Source organism: Bombina bombina, chromosome 3, assembly GCF_027579735.1.
Source record: "Bombina bombina isolate aBomBom1 chromosome 3, aBomBom1.pri, whole genome shotgun sequence".
Lineage (NCBI taxonomy): Eukaryota > Metazoa > Chordata > Amphibia > Anura > Bombinatoridae > Bombina > Bombina bombina.
In genome coordinates, this window is record NC_069501.1 from 697,753,476 (window position 1) to 697,777,313 (window position 23,838).

The 23,838-nt window shown below is 40.8% G+C and overlaps 1 protein-coding gene across 2 annotated transcripts in view; it reads right to left on the minus strand.

Moving 5' to 3' along the window:
- The window catches only part of GTF2I (general transcription factor IIi), a 456,346-nt gene that overhangs the window by 167,564 nt on the left and 264,944 nt on the right, over nt 1-23,838 (minus strand). For both annotated transcript variants that reach the window (XM_053707479.1, XM_053707477.1), the window contains 2 exons: nt 2,380-2,563; nt 1,653-1,711 (listed from right to left, as the gene is read on the minus strand). In XM_053707479.1, coding sequence (XP_053563454.1) covers nt 1,653-1,711; nt 2,380-2,563 — 243 coding nt within the window. The remainder of the gene's footprint in view (nt 1-1,652; nt 1,712-2,379; nt 2,564-23,838) is intronic.

Genomic DNA, 23,838 nt, shown 5'->3' on the forward strand with positions numbered 1-23,838 from the left:
AGTGCATTGATTAAAATAGCTAGTAGGTGGAGCTGTCCGCTTGTGTTGCAGCAAAGATATGCAAGACAAGCAACTAAAATGAATCAGTATAACTAGACCTGAGCTATTGAGCAGCTTTCAGAGGAACAAGATCTTCCTGTCTATAAATCAGTCCAGATTGGAATGCATAGAAAGAATTGTTTGCAGAAAAATGCAAGTAAAGTGTGTGTTGTGTGATTATTTTATTAGGTTTATAATGCTGTTTAGCAAATGTTTTTGTTCGTTTAACTTAGTTTAATTATATATTCTGTGTTGTGTGATTATTTTATTAGGTTTATAATGCTGTTTAGCATTTAAAGTCTTCATTTCAAAGCTTTAAAAATAATGTATTATTTTGAGAGGGGCCTGGAACCTAACTCCCTCACTTCCCATTGACTTACATTATAAACTGTGTTTCAATTTACAACGGTTTCGTTGTACAACCATTCCTTCTGGAACCTAATACTGGCGTAAATTGAGGGCTACCTGTATATGTATATATATATATATATATATATATACACACACACACATACATATAAATATTTAGACATGTATATGTATCTTTCCCAATGTTAAAGCCCCGTTGTCTGCCCTTTTTTGTAACAGCTATCTTTGAGCCCTTATAACTTTTTTGTGCATAAAAAATGTTATTTTGAGTCATAACAACTTTGTATCGTATTTTTGAGGTGTTTTGTGCCACTTTTTTGTTTTGCAAAACAGTTAACAAGCAGTAATCATCATTGTTCCCTCTAAGGCCAGTTTTGCGAGCGGTATAGGAGTGAAACATTTAATTAGAGCAATTAGTAAACACTACACAATGCAGACTGCAAGGTGTGGTCCCCTTATTAACTGTTTTACTGCTGGGCTGCTCACAAATGTGGCCTTCACACTGGTAATCATTATAGTGTAAATTGCGATTTTGCTCATGCGTTCGCATTTACTTACAACTTGTAATGCGAGTGGTAAACCCGACGTTCGCAAACAGCCGCGATAACCCCTTTTTTGCTTGCACGTAAATGTTAATGCACCACTTGTAATCTGTCCCTAAATGTAATAACGTAGTTATTAAAAGAGAAGCGGATACATACAGTATATAAAGGTATTTTGTGTAGCTAGTGTCATAATCAAAATATAAGTTTCTGAAACAACAGTGCCACAAATTAAAATGTGCTAAGTCAGAACTTTATATAAGGGGAGTGCATACTTGTATCATAAATCACCATCCATATAAAGTTAGATAAGATCTGTAAGATCTGCAAAAGCTTCTACATCTAAATTTTACTAGCTGGAATTATGTTGCATCTGATGGATTAAAATTGATTAGACTGAAATAAAAATGTAATCTCTTTTGTTTTTTAAATAAAAAAAAGTTATAATTTGATCTGAGATGAACAGATACTTTTAAATACACTTACTACCTTACAGAAGAGGTGATATATATACTTTTAATAATTATTGGGGGAGAAATGCAGCAAAGGAATACACGAGACCAAATATATGAAAGACAAAGTATGCAAAGGTACAGAAGTTTATCTGTATATCAAAAGAGGAGCTGACATGACACCATTTTAAAACTTTAATTTAATAACAGCTTACATTTGTTATGGTTACCATTTCAAGTATTTGTTTACCTTCAACATTAACTTTATCTGCCAGTTCAGGCGGCACATGAGGTATAACCAGTTGTGGTCTAGAAATCAAGAAAAATACACAATTAAATGGGGCTTCCACCTACAGAAAAACAAATCAATAACTGTTCTTTCTATTTCCGAAAACATGCTAGTTAATTTTACCTTGTAGCAATTGACTTTTTCATTTATTTATCATTTTATCAAAGGACATGAAATTCAAAATGTTTCTTTCATGACTCAGATAGAGGATACCATTTTTAACAACTTTACAGATTACTTTTATTACTCAATTTGCTACTTTCTTTTGGTATCCTTTGTTGAAGCAGCAGCAATGCACTACTGGTAGGTAGCTGAAAGCATTTGGTTAGCCAATAACGAGTCATAAATGTGCAGCCACCAGTCGGCAGCTCATCAGTCTACCTAGGTATCCTTTTCTACAAGGATAAGTTGTTTAAAATGACATGCTCTATCTGAATTATGAAAGAAAAATATGTGAGTTTTATGTCCTTTTAATGATGGTTTATAAATGCAATTCAGGAATAACTAAAAAGCAAGTAAGCAAACTAATGAATTTGCAGCAAGGATTCATGTTATTCCATTCATCTATATAAAAAAATAATAATCAAATTTGACATTATTGCCCTTTATATCTTGAAAAAAATACAAAAAAATATAGATACATATTCCCTAGAACTCCAGAAACATTGTCAATGGAATGCACACCTACTTTTTAACTACAAACTTTACTTTGGAGCTTCCTCGCACAATTCTTTCTAGCCGAGGGATACCAAACCATGTGGGGCTTCGGAAAGGAATTCCTTCAGGCAATCCTTCCACAAACAGGAAATCAGGATTGGATTCAAATACTGGATAAGGTACTTTTACTGCTTCTGAAAGCCCTAAAGCTTGTCCTAAAAAAAAGGCAACAAAGTTTTGTTTGTGGCAAAGGCAAAAAAAATCTGAAGGAATATAGCAAGATCTTACACCTGACCAGAGAAAAATTAGCAACATTCAAACATATAATCACCGTCCCAAAAAGGTGCTACAGAACAATTTGCTAAACTAAATTTGCTAAACAATAATTTAAGATGATTTGATACCTTATTATATTATTAAATATGTAATCATCTAGCAGCTTAGATTATGATAGAACATAATCTGAAAAGAATGGTTTACATCTCACCTAATTTAAATTATGGAACACTCTGGATTAACAAACCAGTCCTAAAGGCTATGGGCTAAATTACAAGTGGAGTGAAAAAATATTAGAGCTATTTTGAATAAACACTCAAGCACAATCAATAGCACTTCAATGTTTGTGTTCATATTACAAGTCTAAAGTTATTTTTATTGTTAGAGTGAACATCTGCATTTAAAGATTGCTTGAGTGCTAAGCAGAAAGAGTGCAAAAATATGCTCAAGTAGAGGAGTTCTTCATTTAGGTATACTATTTTAATGAAACCTAATGGGACTTAAAACTCACAATTAAGGTAGAGCATATCATTTTATATAACTTTCCTATTTACTTCTATTATCAGATTTGCTCAATTCTCCTTTGCTGATGGTGCAGCAATACACTACTGGGAGCATGCAGAACGCAACGGGTGAGCCAATGACAACAGGCATATAAGTGCAGCAATCAATCAGCAGCTAGCTCACACACACACACACACACGCACATATATATATATATATATATATATATATATATAAAATATATACACACACACATACAGCTTTGACCCCTTCCCAGTATGCCTATTATCATATACCATTTCTGCCACAAAACCTTTTTTTTTTTTTTATTAACAAATATACTAAATATATATATATATATATATATATATATATATATATATATATAGGGAGTGCAGAATTATTAGGCAAATGAGTATTTTGACCACATCATCCTCTTTATGCATGTTGTCTTACTCCAAGCTGTATAGGCTCGAAAGCCTACTACCAATTAAGCATATTAGGTGATGTGCATCTCTGTAATGAGAAGGGGTGTGGTCTAATGACATCAACACCCTATATCAGGTGTGCATAATTATTAGGCAACTTCCTTTCCTTTGGCAAAATGGGTCAAAAGAAGGACTTGACAGGCTCAGAAAAGTAAAAAATAGTGAGATATCTTGCAGAGGGATGCAGCACTCTTAAAATTGCAAAGCTTCTGAAGCGTGATCATCGAAGAATCAAGCGTTTCATTCAAAATAGTCAACAGGGTCAAGAAGCGTGTGGAAAAACCAAGGCGCAAAATAACTGCCCATGAACTGAGAAGTCAAGCGTGCAGCTGCCAAGATGCCACTTGCCACCAGTTTGGCCATATTTCAGAGCTGCAACATCACTGGAGTGCCCAAAAGCACAAGGTGTGCAATACTCAGAGACATGGCCAAGGTAAGAAAGGCTGAAAGACGACCACCACTGAACAAGACACACAAGCTGAAACGTCAAGACTGGGCCAAGAAATATCTCAAGACTGATTTTTCTAAGGTTTTATGGACTGATGAAATGAGAGTGAGTCTTGATGGGCCAGATGGATGGGCCCGTGGCTGGATTGGTAAAGGGCAGAGAGCTCCAGTCCGACTCAGACGCCAGCAAGGTGGAGGTGGAGTACTGGTTTGGGCTGGTATCATCAAAGATGAGCTTATGGGGCCTTTTCGGGTTGAGGATGGAGTCAAGCTCAACTCCCAGTCCTACTGCCAGTTTCTGGAAGACACCTTCTTCAAGCAGTGGTACAGGAAGAAGTCTGCATCCTTCAAGAAAAACATGATTTTCATGCAGGACAATGCTCCATCACACGCGTCCAAGTACTCCACAGCGTGGCTGGCAAGAAAGGGTATAAAAGAAGAAAATCTAATGACATGGCCTCCTTGTTCACCTGATCTGAACCCCATTGAGAACCTGTGGTCCATCATCAAATGTGAGATTTACAAGGAGGGAAAACAGTACACCTCTCTGAACAGTGTCTGGGAGGCTGTGGTTGCTGCTGCACGCAATGTTGATGGTGAACAGATCAAAACACTGACAGAATCCATGGATGGCAGGCTTTTGAGTGTCCTTGCAAAGAAAGGTGGCTATATTGGTCACTGATTTGTTTTTGTTTTGTTTTTGAATGTCAGAAATGTATATTTGTGAATGTTGAGATGTTATATTGGTTTCACTGGTAAAAATAAATAATTGAAATGGGTATATATTTGTTTTTTGTTAAGTTGCCTAATAATTATGCACAGTAATAGTCACCTGCACACACAGATATCCCCCTAAAATAGCTATAACTAAAAACAAACTAAAAACTACTTCCAAAAATATTCAGCTTTGATATTAATGAGTTTTTTGGGTTCATTGAGAACATGGTTGTTGTTCAATAATAAAATTAATCCTCAAAAATACAACTTGCCTAATAATTCTGCACTCCCTGTATATATATATATATATATATATATATATATATATATATATATATATATATATAGTTAAAATGAAGTGCACTCTCTCTTTAAATCCTTCGAATAGCCAGGGTGCCTGCAGATAATCTCCAACAGTAACAACAAGCTGGGCACTCATTGGTCTTTTGCTGCAAACAATGTTTAATGTGAACGTTTTCGGGAAAAATCTCCCCTTCCTCAGACAAACATCCAGTGGACAAGCCATGATATTTAACGGTAAAAAACCCACCTACATAATTTTATACACAATTTAGTTGTTGCAAGATATATTTTATTAGTTATTGGAGTCTGTATTCCCTATGGAGCAATGCCTAAGTACATAGATATAGGATTTTATCTGGCACTTGTTTCTTTTCATGTGCCATGATATACGTTTTATTTTTGCTTATTTAGACATTAGACACCATGTTTATATAGAGCCTGCCATATTTGGGAATGGTAGTATAGGTCACTGAGGTAGGCAGCACATGACAAGTCACCATATTGGTTAATTACTATTAGGGGATGGCGGAGGTAGGCTCCGTGAGTTTGCTATTTGCTCTGCATAGATAGACATGACTATTGGGCTGTCTTTGGGATGATGACTTCCACATAGGTGCGTGTTCCATTTTCAGGAAGGAATTGGGACCACAGTTTGCCGATATGGGGCCAGATTACAAGTGGTACGCTTACAGTTACGCATAAGCGAAAACATAATTTATGCTTACCTGATAAATTTATTTCTCTTGTAGTGTATCCAGTCCACGGATCATCCATTACTTATGAGATATTCTCCTTCCCAACAGGAAGTTGCAAGAGGATCACCCACAGCAGAGCTGCTATATAGCTCCTCCCCTCACTGCCATATCCAGTCATTCGACCGAAACAAGACGAGAAAGGAGAAACCATAGGGTGCAGTGGTAAATGTAGTTTAATTAAAATTTAGACCTGCCTTAAAAGGACAGGGCGGGCCGTGGACTGGATACACTACAAGAGAAATACATTTATCAGGTAAGCATAAATTATGTTTTCTCTTGTTAAGTGTATCCAGTCCACGGATCATCCATTACTTATGGGATACCAATACCAAAGCTAAAGTACACGGATGATGGGAGGGACAAGGCAGGATTAAACGGAAGGAACCACTGCCTGAAGAACCTTTCTCCCAAAAACAGCCTCCGAAGAAGCAAAAGTATCAAATTTGTAAAATTTTGAAAAGGTGTGAAGCGAAGACCAAGTCGCAGCCTTGCACATCTGTTTAACAGAGGCCTCATTTTTAAAGGCCCAGGTGGAAGCCACAGCTCTAGTAGAATGAGCTGTTATCCTTTCAGGGGGCTGCTTCCCAGCAGTCTCATAGGCTAAGCGAATTATGCTCCGAAGCCAAAAGGAAAGAGAGGTTGCCGAAGCTTTTTGACCTCACCTCTGTCCAGAGTAAACGACAAACAGGGAAGATGTTTGGCGAAAATCTTTAGTAGCTTGTAAGTAAAACTTCAAGGCACGGACTACGTCCAGATTATGTAAGAGACGTTCCTTCTTTGAAGAAGGATTAGGACACAATGATGGAACAACAATCTCTTGATTGATATTTTTGTTAGAAACCACCTTAGGTAAAAACCCAGGTTTGGTACGCAGAACTACCTTGTCTGCATGAAAAATCAGATAAGGAGAATCACATTGTAAGGCAGATAGCTCAGAGACTCCTCGAGCCGAGGAAATAGCCATCAAAAACAGAACTTTCCAAGATAAAAGTTTAATATCAATGGAATGAAGGGGTTCAAACGGAACTCCTTGAAGAACTTTAAGAACCAAGTTTAAGCTCCACGGGGGAGCAACAGTTTTAAACACAGGCTTAATTCTAACCAAAGCCTGACAAAATGCCTGGACGTCTGGAACCTCTGCCAGACGCTTGTGCAAAAGAATAGATAGAGCAGAAATCTGTCCTTTTAAAGAACTAGCTGATAATCCTTTGTAAAAACCCTCTTGGAGAAAGGACAATATCCTAGGAATCCTAACCTTACTCCATGAGTAATTCTTGGATTCACACCAATAAAGATATTTACGCCATATTTTATGGTAGATTTTCCTGGTGACAGGCTTTCGTGCCTGTATTAAGGTATCAATGACTGACTCGGAGAAGCCACGCCTTGATAGGATCAAGCGTTCAATCTCCATGCAGTCAGTCTCAGAGAAATTAGATTTGGATGATTGAAAGGACCTTGTATTAGAAGGTCCTGCCTCAGAGGCAGAGTCCATGGTGGAAAGGATGACATGTCCACTAGGTCTGCATACCAGGTCCTGCGTGGCCACGCAGGCGCTATCAGAATCACCAATGCTCTCTCCTGCTTGATTTTGGCAATCAGTCGAGGGAGCAGAGGAAACGGTGGAAACACATAAGCCAGGTTGAAGAACCAAGGCGCTGCTAGAGCATCTATCAGTGCCGCTTCTGGGTCCCTGGACCTGGATCCGTAACAAGGAAGCTTGGCATTCTGGCGAGACGCCATGAGATCCAGATCTGGTTTGCCCCAACGATGAACCATATGAGCAAACACCTCCGGATGGAGTTCCCACTCCCCCGGATTAAAAGTCTGACGACTTAGAAAATCCGCCTCCCAGTTCTCTACGCCTGGGATGTGGATCGCTGACAGATGGCAAGAGTGAGACTCTGCCCAGCGAATTATCTTTGAGACTTCTAACATCGCTAGGGAACTCCTGGTTCCCCCTTGATGGTTGATGTAAGCCACAGTCGTGATGTTGTCCGACTGAAATCTGATGAACCTCAGGGTTGCTAACTGAGGCCAAGCTAGAAGAGCATTGAATATTGCTCTTAACTCCAGAATATTTATTGGGAGGAGTTTCTCCTCCTGAGTCCACGATCCCTGAGCCTTCAGGGAGTTCCAGACTGCGCCCCAACCTAGAAGGCTGGCATCTGTTGTTACAATCGTCCAATCTGGCCTGCGAAAGGTCATACCCTTGGACAGATGGACCCGAGATAGCCACCAGAGAAGAGAATCTCTGGTCTCTTGATCCAGATTTAGTAGAGGGGACAAATCTGAGTAATCCCCATTCCACTGACTTAGCATGCATAATTGCAGCGGTCTGAGACGCAGGCGTGCAAATGGCACTATGTCCATTGCCGCTACCATTAAGCCGATTACTTCCATGCACTGAGCCACTGACGGACTTGGAATGGAATGAAGGACACGGCAAGCATTTAGAAGTTTTGATAACCTGGACTCCGTCAGGTAAATTTTCATCTCTACAGAATCTATAAGAGTCCCTAGGAAGGTGACTCTTGTGAGTGGGGATAGAGAACTCTTTTCCACGTTCACTTTCCACCCATGTGACCTCAGAAATGCGAGAACTATCTCTGTATGAGACTTGGCAATTTGAAAGCTTGACGCCTGTATCAGGATGTCGTCTAGATACGGAGCCACCGCTATGCCTCGCGGTCTTAGAACTGCCAGAAGTGAGCCCAGAACCTTTGTAAAGATTCTCAGGGCTGTGGCCAACCCGAAGGGAAGAGCTACAAATTGGTAATGCCTGTGTAGAAAGGCAAACCTTAGGAACCGATGATGATCTTTGTGAATCGGTATGTGAAGGTAGGCATCCTTTAAGTCCACTGTGGTCATGTACTGACCCTCTTGGATCATGGGTAGGATGGTCCAAATAGTTTCCATTTTGAATGATGGAACTCTGAGGAATTTGTTTAAGATCTTTAGATCCAAGATTGGTCTGAAGGTTCCCTCTTTCTTGGGAACCACAGATTTGAATAAAACCCCTGTCCCTGTTCCGTCCGCGGAACTGGATGGATCACTCCCATTACTAGGAGGTCTTGCACACAACTTAGGAATGCCTCTTTCTTTATCTGGTTTGCTGATAACCTTGAAAGATAAAATCTCCCTTGTGGAGAAGAAGCTTTGAAGTCCAGAAGATATCCCTGAGATATGATCTCCAACGCCCAGGGATCCTGAACATCTCTTGCCCACGCCTGGGCAAAGAGAGAAAGTCTGCCCCCCACTAGATCCGTTTCCGGATAGGGGGCCGTTCCTTCATGCTGTCTTGGGGGCAGCAGCAGGTTTTCTGGCTTGCTTGCCCTTGTTCCAGGACTGGTTAGGTTTCCAGGCCTGTCTGGAATGAGCAACAGTTCCCTCTTGTTTTGAAGCGGAGGAAGTTGATGCTGCTCCTGCCTTGAAATTTTGAAAGGCACGAAAATTAGACTGTTTGGCCTTTGATTTGGCCCTGTCCTGAGGAAGGGTATGACCCTTGCCTCCAGTAATGTCAGCAATAATTTCCTTCAAGCCAGGCCCGAATAAGGTCTGCCCCTTGAAAGGAATGTTGAGTAACTTAGACTTTGAAGTCACGTCAGCTGACCAGGATTTAAGCCATAGCGCCCTACGCACCTGGATGGTGAATCCGGAATTCTTAGCCGTTAGTTTAGTCAAATGAACAATGGCATCAGAAACAAATGAGTTAGCTAGCTTAAGCGTTCTAAGCTTGTCAATAATTTCCTCCAATGTAGCTGTATGGATGGCCTCTTCCAGGGCCTCAAACCAGAATGCCGCCGCAGCAATGACAGGCGCAATGCATGCAAGGGGCTGCAAAATAAAACCTTGTTGAATAAACATTTTCTTAAGGTAACCTTCTAATTTTTTATCCATTGGATCTGAAAAAACAAAATTTATGCTTACCTGATAAATTCATTTCTCCTGTAGTGTGGTCAGTCCACGGGTCATCATTACTTCTGGGATATTATCTCCTCCCCTACAGGAAGTGCAAGAGGATTCACCCAGCAGAGCTGCTATATAGCTCCTCCCCTCTACGTCACCTCCAGTCATTCGACCAAAAGACCAACGAGAAAGGAGAAGCCCAAGGGTGTAGTGGTGACTGGAGTATAATCCAAAAATTTTTTTAGCCTGCCATAAAAAACAGGGCGGGCCGTGGACTGACCACACTACAGGAGAAATGAATTTATCAGGTAAGCATAAATTTTGTTTTCTCCTGTTAAGTGTGGTCAGTCCACGGGTCATCATTACTTCTGGGATACCAATACCAAAGCAAAAGTACACGGATGACGGGAGGGACAGGCAGGCTCTTTATACGGAGGGAACCACTGCCTGAAGAACCTTTCTCCCAAAAACAGCCTCCGAAGAAGCAAAAGTGTCAAATTTGTAAAATTTGGAAAAAGTATGAAGAGAAGACCAAGTTGCAGCCTTGCAAATCTGTTCAACAGAAGCCTCATTCTTAAAGGCCCAAGTGGAAGCCACAGCTCTAGTAGAATGAGCTGTAATTCTTTCAGGAGGCTGCTGTCCAGCAGTCTCATAGGCTAATCGTATTATGCTACGAAGCCAAAAAGAGAGAGAGGTAGCCGAAGCTTTTTGACCTCTCCTCTGGCCAGAATAAACGACAAACAGGGAAGACGTTTGACGAAAATCCTTAGTTGCCTGTAGATAAAATTTCAGGGCACGGACTACATCTAGATTGTGTAGCAGACGTTCCTTCTTCGAGGAAGGATTAGGACACAAAGATGGAACAACAATCTCTTGATTGATATTCCTGTTAGTGACCACCTTAGGTAGGAACCCAGGTTTAGTACGCAGAACTACCTTGTCTGAATGAAAAATAAGATAAGGAGAATCACAATGTAAGGCAGATAACTCAGAGACTCTTCGAGCCGAGGAAATAGCCATTAAAAACAGAACTTTCCAAGATAACAACTTGATATCAATGGAATGAAGGGGTTCAAACGGAACACCCTGTAAAACATTAAGAACTAAGTTCAAACTCCATGGCGGAGCAACAGTTTTAAACACAGGCTTGATCCTAGCTAAAGCCTGACAAAAAGCTTGAACGTCCGGAACTTCTGACAGACGTTTGTGTAAAAGAATGGACAGAGCTGAAATCTGTCCCTTTAAGGAACTAGCGGATAAACCCTTTTCTAAACCTTCTTGTAGAAAAGACAATATCCTTGGAATCCTAACCTTACTCCATGAGTAACTCTTGGATTCGCACCAATATAAGTATTTACGCCATATTTTATGGTAAATCCTTCTGGTAACAGGCTTCCTAGCCTGTATTAAGGTATCAATAACTGGCTCAGAAAACCCACGTTTTGATAAAATCAAGCGTTCAATCTCCAAGCAGTCAGCTTCAGAGAAGTTAGATTTTGATGTTTGAATGGACCCTGGATCAGAAGGTCCTGTTTCAGAGGTAGAGACCAAGGCGGACAGGATGACATGTCCACTAGATCTGCATACCAAGTCCTGCGTGGCCATGCAGGTGCTATTAGAATCACTGATGCTCTCTCCTGTTTGATTCTGGCAATCAATCGAGGAAGCATCGGGAAGGGTGGAAACACATAAGCCATCTTGAAGGTCCAAGGTGCTGTCAGAGCATCTATCAGAACCGCTCCCGGATCCCTGGATCTGGACCCGTAGCGAGGAAGCTTGGCGTTCTGACGAGACGCCATGAGATCTATCTCTGGTTTGCCCCAACGTCGAAGTATTTGGGCAAAGACCTCCGGATGAAGTTCCCACTCCCCCGGATGAAAAGTCTGACGACTTAAGAAATCCGCCTCCCAGTTCTCCACTCCCGGGATGTGGATTGCAGACAGGTGGCAAGAGCGAGACTCTGCCCAGCGAATTATCTTTGATACTTCCATCATTGCTAGGGAGCTTCTTGTCCCTCCCTGATGGTTGATGTAAGCTACAGTCGTGATGTTGTCCGACTGAAACCTGATGAACCCCCGAGTTGTTAACTGGGGCCAAGCCAGAAGGGCATTGAGAACTGCTCTCAATTCCAGAATGTTTATTGGAAGGAGACTCTCCTCCTGATTCCATAGTCCCTGAGCCTTCAGAGAATTCCAGACAGCGCCCCAACCTAGTAGGCTGGCGTCTGTTGTTACAATAGTCCAGTTTGGCCTGCTGAATGGCATCCCCCTGGACAGATGTGGCCGATAAAGCCACCATAGAAGAGAATTTCTGGTCTCTTGATTCAGATTCAGAGTGGGGGACAAATCTGAGTAATCCCCATTCCACTGACTTAGCATGCACAATTGCAGCGGTCTGAGATGTAGGCGTGCAAAGGGGACTATGTCCATTGCCGCTACCATTAATCCGATCACCTCCATGCATTGAGCTACTGACGGGTGTTGAATGGAATGAAGGACACGGCATGCATTTTGAAGCTTTGTTAACCTGTCTTCTGTCAGGTAAATCTTCATTTCTACAGAATCTATCAGAGTCCCCAAGAAGGGAACTCTTGTGAGTGGAAAGAGAGAACTCTTCTTTTCGTTCACCTTCCATCCATGCGACCTTAGAAATGCCAGTACTAACTCTGTATGAGACTTGGCAGTTTGAAAGCTTGAAGCTTGTATCAGAATGTCGTCTAGGTACGGAGCTACCGAAATTCCTCGCGGTCTTAGTACCGCCAGAAGAGTACCCAGAACCTTTGTGAAGATTCTTGGAGCCGTAGCCAATCCGAATGGAAGAGCTACAAACTGGTAATGCCTGTCTAGAAGGCAAACCTTAGATACCGGTAATGATTTCTGTGAATCGGTATGTGAAGGTAAGCATCCTTTAAATCCACTGTGGTCATGTACTGACCCTCTTGGATCATGGGCAAAATTGTTCGAATAGTTTCCATCTTGAACGATGGAACTCTTAGGAATTTGTTTAGGATCTTTAAATCCAAGATTGGCCTGAAAGTTCCCTCTTTCTTGGGAACTACAAACAGATTTGAGTAAAACCCTTGTCCTTGTTCCGACCGCGGAACTGGATGGATCACTCCCATTAATAAAAGATCTTGTACGCAGCGTAGAAACGCTTCCTTCTTTGTTTGGTTTGTTGACAACCTTGACAGATGAAATCTCCCTCTTGGGGGAGAGGATTTGAAGTCCAGAAGGTATCCCTGAGATATGATCTCTAACGCCCAGGGATCCTGAACATCTCTTGCCCAAGCCTGGGCGAAGAGAGAAAGTCTGCCCCCCACTAGATCCGGTCCCGGATCGGGGGCCCTCGATTCATGCTGTCTTAGGGGCAGCAGCAGGTTTCCTGGCCTGCTTGACCTTGTTCCAGGACTGGTTAGGTTTCCAGCCTTGTCTGTAGCGAGCAACAGCTCCTTCCTGTTTTGGTGCAGAGGAAGTTGATGCTGCTCCTGCTTTGAAATTACGAAAGGAACGAAAATTAGACTGTCTAGCCTTAGCTTTGGCTTTGTCCTGAGGCAGGGCATGGCCTTTACCTCCTGTAATGTCAGCGATAATCTCTTTCAACCCGGGCCCGAATAAGGTCTGCCCTTTGAAAGGTATATTAAGCAATTTAGATTTAGAAGTAACATCAGCTGACCAGGATTTTAGCCACAGTGCTCTGCGTGCCTGAATGGCGAATCCGGAATTCTTAGCCGTAAGTTTAGTTAAATGTACTACGGCATCTGAAATAAATGAGTTAGCTAACTTAAGGGCTTTAAGTTTGTGTGTAATCTCATCTAGTGTAGATGATTCAAGTGTCTCTTCCAGAGACTCAAACCAAAATGCTGCTGCAGCCGTGACAGGCGCAATACATGCAAGAGGTTGCAATATAAAACCTTGTTGAACAAACATTTTCTTAAGGTAACCCTCTAATTTTTTATCCATTGGATCTGAAAAAGCACAGCTATCCTCCACCGGGATAGTGGTACGCTTAGCTAAAGTAGAAACTGCTCCCTCCACCTTAGGGACCGTTTGCCATAAGTCCCGTGTGGTGGCGTCTATTGGAAACATTTTTCTAAATATCGGAGGGGGTGAGAACGGCACACCGGGTCTATCCCACTCCTTAGTAACAATTTCAGTAAGTCTCTTAGGTATAGGAAAAACATCAGTACTCGCCGGTACCGCAAAATATCTATCCAACCTACACATTTTCTCTGGTATTGCAACTGTGTTACAATCATTCAGAGCCGCTAATACCTCCCCTAGTAATACACGGAGGTTTTCCAGCTTAAATTTAAAATTTGAAATATCTGAATCCAGTCTGTTTGGATCAGAACCGTCACCCACAGAATGAAGTTCTCCGTCCTCATGTTCTGCCACCTGTGACGCAGTGTCTGACATGGCCCTAATATTATCAGCGCACTCTGTTCTCACCCCAGAGTGATCACGCTTACCTCTTAGTTCTGGTAATTTAGCCAAAACTTCAGTCATAACAGTAGCCATATCCTGTAATGTGATTTGTAATGGCCGCCCAGATGTACTCGGCGCTACAATATCACGCACCTCCCGCGCGGGAGATGCAGGTACTGACACGTGAGGCGAGTTAGTCGGCATAACTCTCCCCTCGTTGTCTGGTGAAATATGTTCAATTTGTACAGATTGACTTTTATTTAAAGTAGCATCAATACAGTTAGTACATAAATTTCTATTGGGCTCCACTTTGGCATTAGCACATATAGCACATGTATCTTCCTCTGAATCAGACATGTTTAACACACTAGCAATTAACTAGCAACTTGGAAATGCTTTTTCAAGTAATATACAATAATATGAAAACGAACTGTGCCTATAAGAAGCACAGAAAAAATTATGACAGTTGAAATAAATAAATTATAGCAACAAATCTTTGTAAGAAATATACAATTTTAGCAAAGGATTGTTCCCATTAGCAAAGGATAACTAACCCTGACAGCAGAAAAAATACACAAATAAACGTTTTTTATCACAGTCAACTACAATCTTCACAGCTCTGCTGTGAATGATTACCTCCCTCAAAACAAGCTTTGAAGATCCCTGAGTTCTGTAGAGATGAACCGGATCATGCAGGAAGAAAATGAACCTCTGACTGAGTTTTTTGATGCGTAGTAAAAGCGCCAAAAATGGCCCCTCCCCCTCACACATAACAGTGAGAGAGATCAGTAAACTGTTTAAATTTAAACAAAACTATTGCCAAGTGGAAAAAACAGTGCCCAAAACATTTTTTCACCCAGTACCTTAGAGAAATAAACGATTTTACATGCCAGCAAAAAAACGTTTAACCTCAATAAATTAATTGTTATTTAAAAACCTATTGCAAGTCCCTGCAAATTAGGTTAAGTCTATGCATACAGTATAAATCCAGTGAAGTACCATTCCCCAGAATACTGAAGTGTAAAATATACATACATGACAGCCTGATACCAGATACATCTACTGTATTTAAGGCTGAGTTTACATTATAACGGTATGGCAGGATTTTCTCATCAATTCCATGTCAGAAAATAATAAACTGCTACATACCTCTTTGCAGATTAATCTGCCCGCTGTCCCCTGATCTGAAGTTTACCTCTCCTCAGATGGCCGAGAAACAGCAATATGATCTTAACTACTCCGGCTAAAATCATAGAAAAAACTCAGGTAGATTCTTCTTCAAATTCTACCAGAGAATGAATAACACACTCCGGTGCTATTATAAAATAACAAACTTTTGATTGAAGGTAATAAACTAATTAAAATCACCACAGTCCTCTCACACATCCTATCTATTCGTTGGGTGCAAGAGAATGACTGGGGGTGACGTAGAGGGGAGGAGCTATATAGCAGCTCTGCTGGGTGAATCCTCTTGCACTTCCTGTAGGGGAGGAGATAATATCCCAGAAGTAATGATGACCCGTGGACTGACCACACTTAACAGGAGAAAGCACAACTGTCCTCAACCGGGATAGTGGTACGCTTTGCTAAAGTAGAAACTGCTCCCTCCACCTTAGGGACCGTCTGCCATAAGTCCCGTGTAGTGGCGTCTATTGGAAACATTTTTCTAAATATAGGAGGTGGGGAAAAGGGAACACCGGGTCTATCCCACTCCTTGCTAATAATTTCTGTAAGCCTTTTAGGTATAGGAAAAACGTCAGTACACACCGGCACCGCATAGTATCTATCCAGCCTACACAATTTCTCTGGAATTGCAACTGTGTTACAGTCATTCAGAGCAGCTAATACCTCCCCAAGCAATACACGGAGGTTCTCAAGCTTAAATTTAAAATTAGAAATCTCTGAATCAGGTTTCCCCGAGTCAGAGATGTCACCCACAGGATGAAGCTCTCCGTCCTCATGTTCTGCATACTGTGACGCAGTATCAGACATGGCTCTTACAGCATTTGCGCGTTCTGTATCTCTCCTAACCCCAGAGCTATCGTGCTTGCCTCTTAATTCAGGCAATCTAGATAATACCTCTGACAGGGTATTATTTATGATTGCAGCCATGTCCTGCAAGGTAATCGCTATGGGCGTCCCTGATGTAATTGGTGCCATATTAGCGTGCGTCCCCTGAGCGGGAGGCGAAGGGTCTGACACGTGAGGAGAGTTAGTCGGCATAACCTCCCCCTCGACAGAACCCTCTGGTGATAATTCTTTTATAGATAAAGACTGATCTTTACTGTTTAAGGTGAAATCAATACATTTAGTACACATTCTCCTATGGGGCTCCACCATGGCTTTCAAACATAATGAACAAGTAGGTTCCTCTGTATCAGACATGTTTAAACAGACTAGCAATGAAACTAGCAAGCTTGGAAAACACTTAAACAAGTTTACAAGCAATATAAAAAACGTTACTGCCCCTTTAAGAAACACAAATTTTGTCCAAATTTGAAAAATAACAGTGAAAAAAGGCAGTTACACTAACGAAATTTTTACAGAGTATGTAACAAGTTAGCAGAGCATTGCACCCACTTGCAAATGGATGATTAACCCCTTAATACCAAAAACGGAATAACAAATGACAAAAACGTTTTTTAAACAGTCACAACAACTGCCACAGCTCTACTGTGGCTTTTTACCTCCCTCAATACGACTTTTGAAGTCTTTTGAGCCCTTCAGAGAAGTCCTGGAACATGCAGGAAGAAAGCTGGATGTCTGTGTCTGAAATTTTTTCTGCACAGAAAAGCACTAAAATAGGCCCTTCCCACTCATATTACAACAGTGGAAAGCCTCCAGGAACTGTTTCTAGGAAAAATTCAAGCCAGCCATGTGGAAAAAACTAGGCCCCAATAAGTTTTATCACCAAACATATATAAAAAACGATTAAACATGCCAGCAAACGTTTTAAAATACACTTTTATAAGAGTATGTATCTCTATTAATAAGCCTGATACCAGTCGCTATCACTGCATTTAAGGCGTTACTTACATTACTTCGGTATCAGCAGCATTTTCTAGCAAATTCCATCCCTAGAAAAATATTTTAACTGCACATACCTTATTGCAGGAAAAACTGCACGCTATTCCCCCTCTGAAGTTACCTCACTCCTCAGAATATGTGAGAACAGCAAAGGATCTTAGTTACTTCTGCTAAGATCATAGAAAACGCAGGCAGATTCTTCTTCCAAATACTGCCTGAGATAAACAGTACACTCCGGTACCATTTAAAAATAACAAACTTTTGATTGAAGAAATAAACTAAGTATAAAACACCACAGTCCTCTTACGACCTCCATCTTAGTTGAGAGTTGCAAGAGAATGACTGGATATGGCAGTGAGGGGAGGAGCTATATAGCAGCTCTGCTGTGGGTGATCCTCTTGCAACTTCCTGTTGGGAAGGAGAATATCCCATAAGTAATGGATGATCCGTGGACTGGATACACTTAACAAGAGAAAAGGGTTTTATAGCATCTGTTTGCCCGTGTCGGGTGTAGCGCTCATATTACAAGCTTGAGCGCAATTGAAGTTAACGATTGCTGGGATAGTGCGTCCTCAGAGCTCTGGTTAACTGTTTTGCGCAACAAAAAAGTGTATGTATATATGTAGTGGGTACTTATATAGTGCGGCTAATCACCCGTAAGGGTCTCAAGGCGCTGCTCATTTTATCAACCTCTGAAGGATGAAAAGCTGAGTTGACCTCGCCGGGGATCAAACCTGCAGCTCTTGGGTTGCTACAGAGCTCAGTGTCATGAAACACTTAAAAAATACATATAAAACAGTACAGTTGCACTTATAATAATAGCACTATCTAATAAAAAATATTAAAAACAATTAGTGCACAAAAATTTAAAGATATGGTCTCAGGTGCTAGGGAAAAAAAGGCAGGCAAAGGGCTTTAACATTGAGATACATTTATATACATGTCTATGTATATGTTTATGTGTGTGAACATATGTATTTATATGTATTTAGAGACATATATACACATATACACATATAAACATATATATATATAAGTGCATTGGAACCCTTTGCAGTTAAGTAGATGAAAACACGTAAAAGCAATTATGCAATATTCATATTTCATAAAGTGTTATACAGTGTATTTACTGTAAATATTTCACATTCCAATGTTCTGCACATAGCAGAATATGTTCTATGTATTTATAAACATATATTCATATATATATCTGTATATATCTATACCTATATATAATCATGTACAAGTTGTAAGGAAGGTTCTTATATCAAAGCTCCCAATTCTAAAAGTATATATAGTAAGCAGATATTTCTGTAAATTTCTCGATCAGATGATATATATTTTTTTCAGCAGTTTTCGGTAATTTTATTTTTTTTAAGAATATTGCTGTATTCTTATGGGTTTTAAAATACAGTCTTATAGGGTAAACATTTGTTTCTGTGGGAATTGCAGTCTCATTCAATGTCTGTTCCACCAAAATCCCTTGCTGTTATTCATGCAGAAAAATGTTTTATCCTCTTTCTACTCACAATTTTTGACAGAAAAAGAATAGTGCAATACTGCATATTTATTATATACAGAAAAAAAACAATGTACACATGGCTTTACAAAGGTCCTGCTCACATTTAAAACCCTCAACAAAGTTCTCTCTTATGATCCCTAACCACATCGAATGAGAGTACTACCATACAACAGGACGTAGGAAAGTCTTGGATCTTCAGGTGCCTGTGCAGACATTTCATGAGGCACTTACCTCATAGGATTGAAGTAAAAAATTGTGAGTAGAAACTCCCTAAGGATAAAGCATTTTTTCTGCAGGCATAACAACAAGGGATTTTGCTGGAACAGACATTTAATGAGACTGTAATTTCCACAGAAACAAATGTTTACCCTATAAGATTGTATTTTAAAATACATAAGAATACAGCAATATTCTTAAAATGTATTCAATAACATAAAACCGCTGAAAAAAACAAAATTTATGCTTACCTAATAAATTTCTTTCCACGGAATCAACAATTACTGTTGGGAATATCACTCCTGGCCAGCAGGAGGAGGCAAAGAGCACCACAGCAAAGCTGTTAAGTATCACTTCCCTTCCCACAACCCCCAGTCATTCGACCAAAGGAAAATGGAGAAAAAAGAAGCAACACAATGTGTAGAGGTGCCTTCGGTTAAAGTTAAAAAAGAACTGTCTTAAAATAAAAAGCAGGCCATGAACTCACCGTATCCGGAAAGAAAGAAATTTATCAGGTAAGCATCAATTTTGTTTTATTTCCTAAGATACAGTGAGTTCACAGAATAAAACATTACTGTTGGGAACCAATTCCCAAGCTAGAGGACATCCATGATTAGGGAGGGACAAGACAGGTCCCCTAAACAGAAGGCACCACTGCTGAGGGAAAATAATCAAATATCTAAAATTTGGACAGAATATGCAGAAAAGACCAAGTAGCAGCCTTGCAAATCCATTTCACAGAAGCTTCATTTCGAAATCCAAAAAGAAGAGACAGCCCTAGTTGAAAGAACTGAAATTCTCTCAGGAGAATGCTACCCAGCATTCTCATAGGCAAAACCAATTATACTTCTTTTACCAGAGAAAGAAAAATAGACGCTTTCTGACCTCTATGTTTCCCAAAGAAACAAACAAACAGGGCAGAAGACAGGCGAAAATCCTTAGTCGCATGAAAATAAAATTTTAAAGCACGCACAACCTCCAAGTTGTGCAACAAACGTTCTTCAGAAAAGAAGAACTATGTCAAAGAAAAGGAACAACAACTTCCTGATAAAATTCTTTTTGTCGAAACCACTCTAGGAAGGAACCTAATGTAGTACGAAGATCCGCTTCATCTGCATGAAAGAGAAGATAAGGCGAATCACACTGCAAAGCTGAGAGTTCCGACACGCTCTGAGCAGATGAGATAGCATTAAGAAACAAAACCTTCCAAAATAACAACTTAATATCTATGGTATACAATGGCTCAAACGAGCTGGCTGCAAAACTTTAAGAACAAAGTTATGGCTCCCATGAGGAGCAACAGACTTAAACACAGGCCTGATTCTGACCAAGGCCTGACCAAAAGATTACATATCTGGCATGTCCTCCAGACTCTTATGAATGAATCTGACCCTTCAGAGAACTGACTGACAAAACCTTTCTCCAGACCTTCCTGAAGAAAGGACAAAATGCTAAAATCCTGACCCTAATCCAAGAGAAGCCTTTGGATTCACACCAATAAAGACATTTATGCCATATCTTATGGAAAATCTTTCTCGTAACAGGCTTGCAAGCCTGAATCAAGGTCTCAATGACCAACTCAGAAAACCCCCCGCTTAGACAAAACTAAGCGTTCAATCTCCAAACAGTCAGCTTCAGAGAAACGAAAAATGGATGAAAGAAGGGACCCAAAATCAGAAGGTCCTTCCTCAGAGGCAGACTCCAAGGTGAAAGAAATGACCTCTCCACTAGGTCTGCATACTAGATCCTGTGAGGCCACGCAGGGACTATTGAATTACCGACGCTCTCTCCATCAGCCAACCTGAAATCCCAAGGAACCGCCAGAGCATCTATCAGAACAGCCTGTAGTCCACTCCTGGAATGTGGATTGCAGAAAGACAACAATTGTGGGCTTCCGCCCACTGAACAATCCAAGTCACCTCCTTCATGGCTAAGGAACTTCGAGTTCCTCCCTGGTGGTTGATGAAAACCATTGAGGTGACATTGCCCGACTGGAACCCTGCTAAGGACAACTGAGGCCAAGTCATCACAGCATTGTAAATCACTCCCAACTTCAAGATGTGAAAGAAGAGAGCAGACACTTCCGAGTCCGTAATCCCTGCCCTTAAACAAGACCCAGACTGTTTCCCAGCCCAGCAGGAGGGCGTCCGTGGTCACAACACCCAGGAATGTCTCTAGAAGCACACGCCCTGAGACAGCTACTCCTGAGAACCACTACAGGATAGAGACTCTTGTCGACTGACCTAGATCTATCCTCTGAGCCAGATCCGAATATTCTCCATTCTATGGAAAATAGCAAAGGGAATGATGTCCAAGATAACCCTCAGACCAATTCCCTTCATACTTGAGTCACTGAAAAGTGAAGGTAAAAACAATTGCAGCTGGATCCCAACTCCCAACCTTCTGGTTGCCAAAAGGCTAAACTATTTACCGGACCATAAGAGCTCGCTGTTGGCAGGACATTAGACTGCAGTGAAAAGAAAAGGAATAATCCTTGATTATCTGAACTCTATTAGTATCTTGTCCTATGATAGAGAATCTATTAAGGTCCCTAAATAAATTACCCTTGTAGATGATACAAAGGAACTCTTCTCCAGATTCATTTCCCATCCATGGGAAAGAAGATTTAAAATACTATTAGGCATTTTTCTAAGAGTAGCCCTTGAACCAACGGAGAATGGATACTACTTTGAAGGACAAAACCTGAGGAACTTGAGGTAAATACCTAGATTCTGTTCCCAAACTGGGTCTGGAACTATCACTCCTAGAGAGGAAGGCCCTGAACCTTTTTATTTCCCAACTTGACTACTGCAATAATCTACTTGCTGGCCTTCTTCTTTCCCACCTCTCCCCTCTTTAATCCATCCTAAATGCCTCTGCCATGCTGATCCACCTTTCCCGTCGCTCTGTATCAGCTGCACCTCTCTGCGAGTCCCTTCATTGGCTCCCCATTCACAGCAGAATTAAATTCAAAATTTTCACCCTTACATACAAAGCTCTCACCAACGCCGCTCCCCTCTACCTATCCTCTCTAATAAACAAGTATACTCCAGCCCGCCACTAAGATCCAACAATGATCTGCTCCTTGCATCCTTGACTATCACCTCCTCTCATGCTAGACTGTAGGACTTCTCTCGTGCAGCACCTACCCTCTGGAACACTCTGTTCAGGGAAGCCTACCACCCAACTCAATAATAAATTAATTTCACTTACCTAACATTTCCCTCATCTAACTCTGCATTAACATCTTTCTCAATCTTGCAGTCTTCACCTCCTGTTTCTCAACCTCCTACCCTTCTAGATTGTTCCCACTGGAATAGGGCCCTCAATTCCTCCTGTATGTGTTTGTAAATTTTGCCCCATCTCTTACAAGTTTTATATCATTGTTTTATTTAAATGAATTGTATCCATGGACAGCGCTGCGGAATATGTTGGCGCTTCATAAATAAAGTATAATTATAATAATAATAATAAAAAAGGAATGCCTCTCATCATACCTGGATTGCAGATACTCTAGAATGAGAAATCTGCCCCTGGGATGAAATCTTAGATAGGACTCCAAGAAACAAGATTGACCCTGCTGAAAGAGGAAAGGAAACCCTTCCTTTAGTCTTACTCTCTTGACGAGTGGAAGAAAAACCTTTTTTCACCCGTAAAGTCAGGAGGCAATGCTGTCAACCAAGTCCAAACAAGGTCTCATCCCTTTAAACAAAAATAGAAGAAAAAACACCTACTCTTAAAACAAAGGCGACAGAAAGGAAGAGTGAGCTCTGCTCTCGTCAATAAAGACATAAAAATTGTATCTGCACAGATTTGTTTGGTCTCCTCATTTCTCCTCTAAATAAACTCCAAAATACATAGGGATTTGAACTGACAACCTCCAGTTTTTAACCCATGTCTAAACCACTGTACCAAATTATTCTTATACATAGGGATTTGAAGATTATTATATAAATAATCTGAGCCTCAAATTAGGGTTAACCCCTTCTATCCTGAAGTAGACTAACTCCTAAATCTTCCCAATCACACCAAAAGTGCCTGCTCACTTTCAGAAATTGTCCTTATTAAGAATTTTATTGTCCCAAATTAAATACAGATAGGGCTGAGCCACAGTAGTGCCAGCCTCCTGGCCCCAGAAGACAAAAGGCACTTACCTGCACATTCAGCTGTATGAGAGGATGCCACTCCTAACAGAGACCTGTGGAAACAAGAAAGGACAGAGTAAACCTACTCTGGCTTTCCACACTTAGGGCAGCAAACATGTTAGGAAAATGCAGCAAGGGCCACCTTACAAGTTCCTAACTGCTTTAAAGCCACCACTGCCCTACTGAAGAGATTAACGTGGAGTACGGCTAGACTTCAGAAGAAGTTCAGAGTAAACCTACTCTGGCATTTAAAATAATAAAATCTTGATTGAAGTAAAAGAAATCCTCCTCCTGGGAGATATGAGTCTCAGAGGGTAACAAATATCACAGAGATCCATCCTCCAGAGATCCATCCTCCTCCTTGCACCACAGGCAAAGAGAATGACTTGGGGTTGTGGGAAGGGAAGTGATACTTAACAGCTTTGCTGTGGTGCTCTTTGCCTCCTCCTGCTGGCCAGGAGTGATATTCCCAACAGTAATTGATGATTCTGTGGACTCACCGTATCTTAGGAAACCAACACTCAGATGATAGAGACATTTACAGCAATATCTGCTTATTATATATTTATTTAGAATCGGGAGCTCTGATATAAGTGACTTCCTTACACCTTGTACATCATTTTTTTCTATTTGCGTGCTTTACTGGGAAAACATATATATATCTCATATAACAGGATTGGGCAGCTAAATTAGAATACCCACATAGTATACAATAGTATAGCGCCTTCTCACACCACTTCTACTAATACTATATATA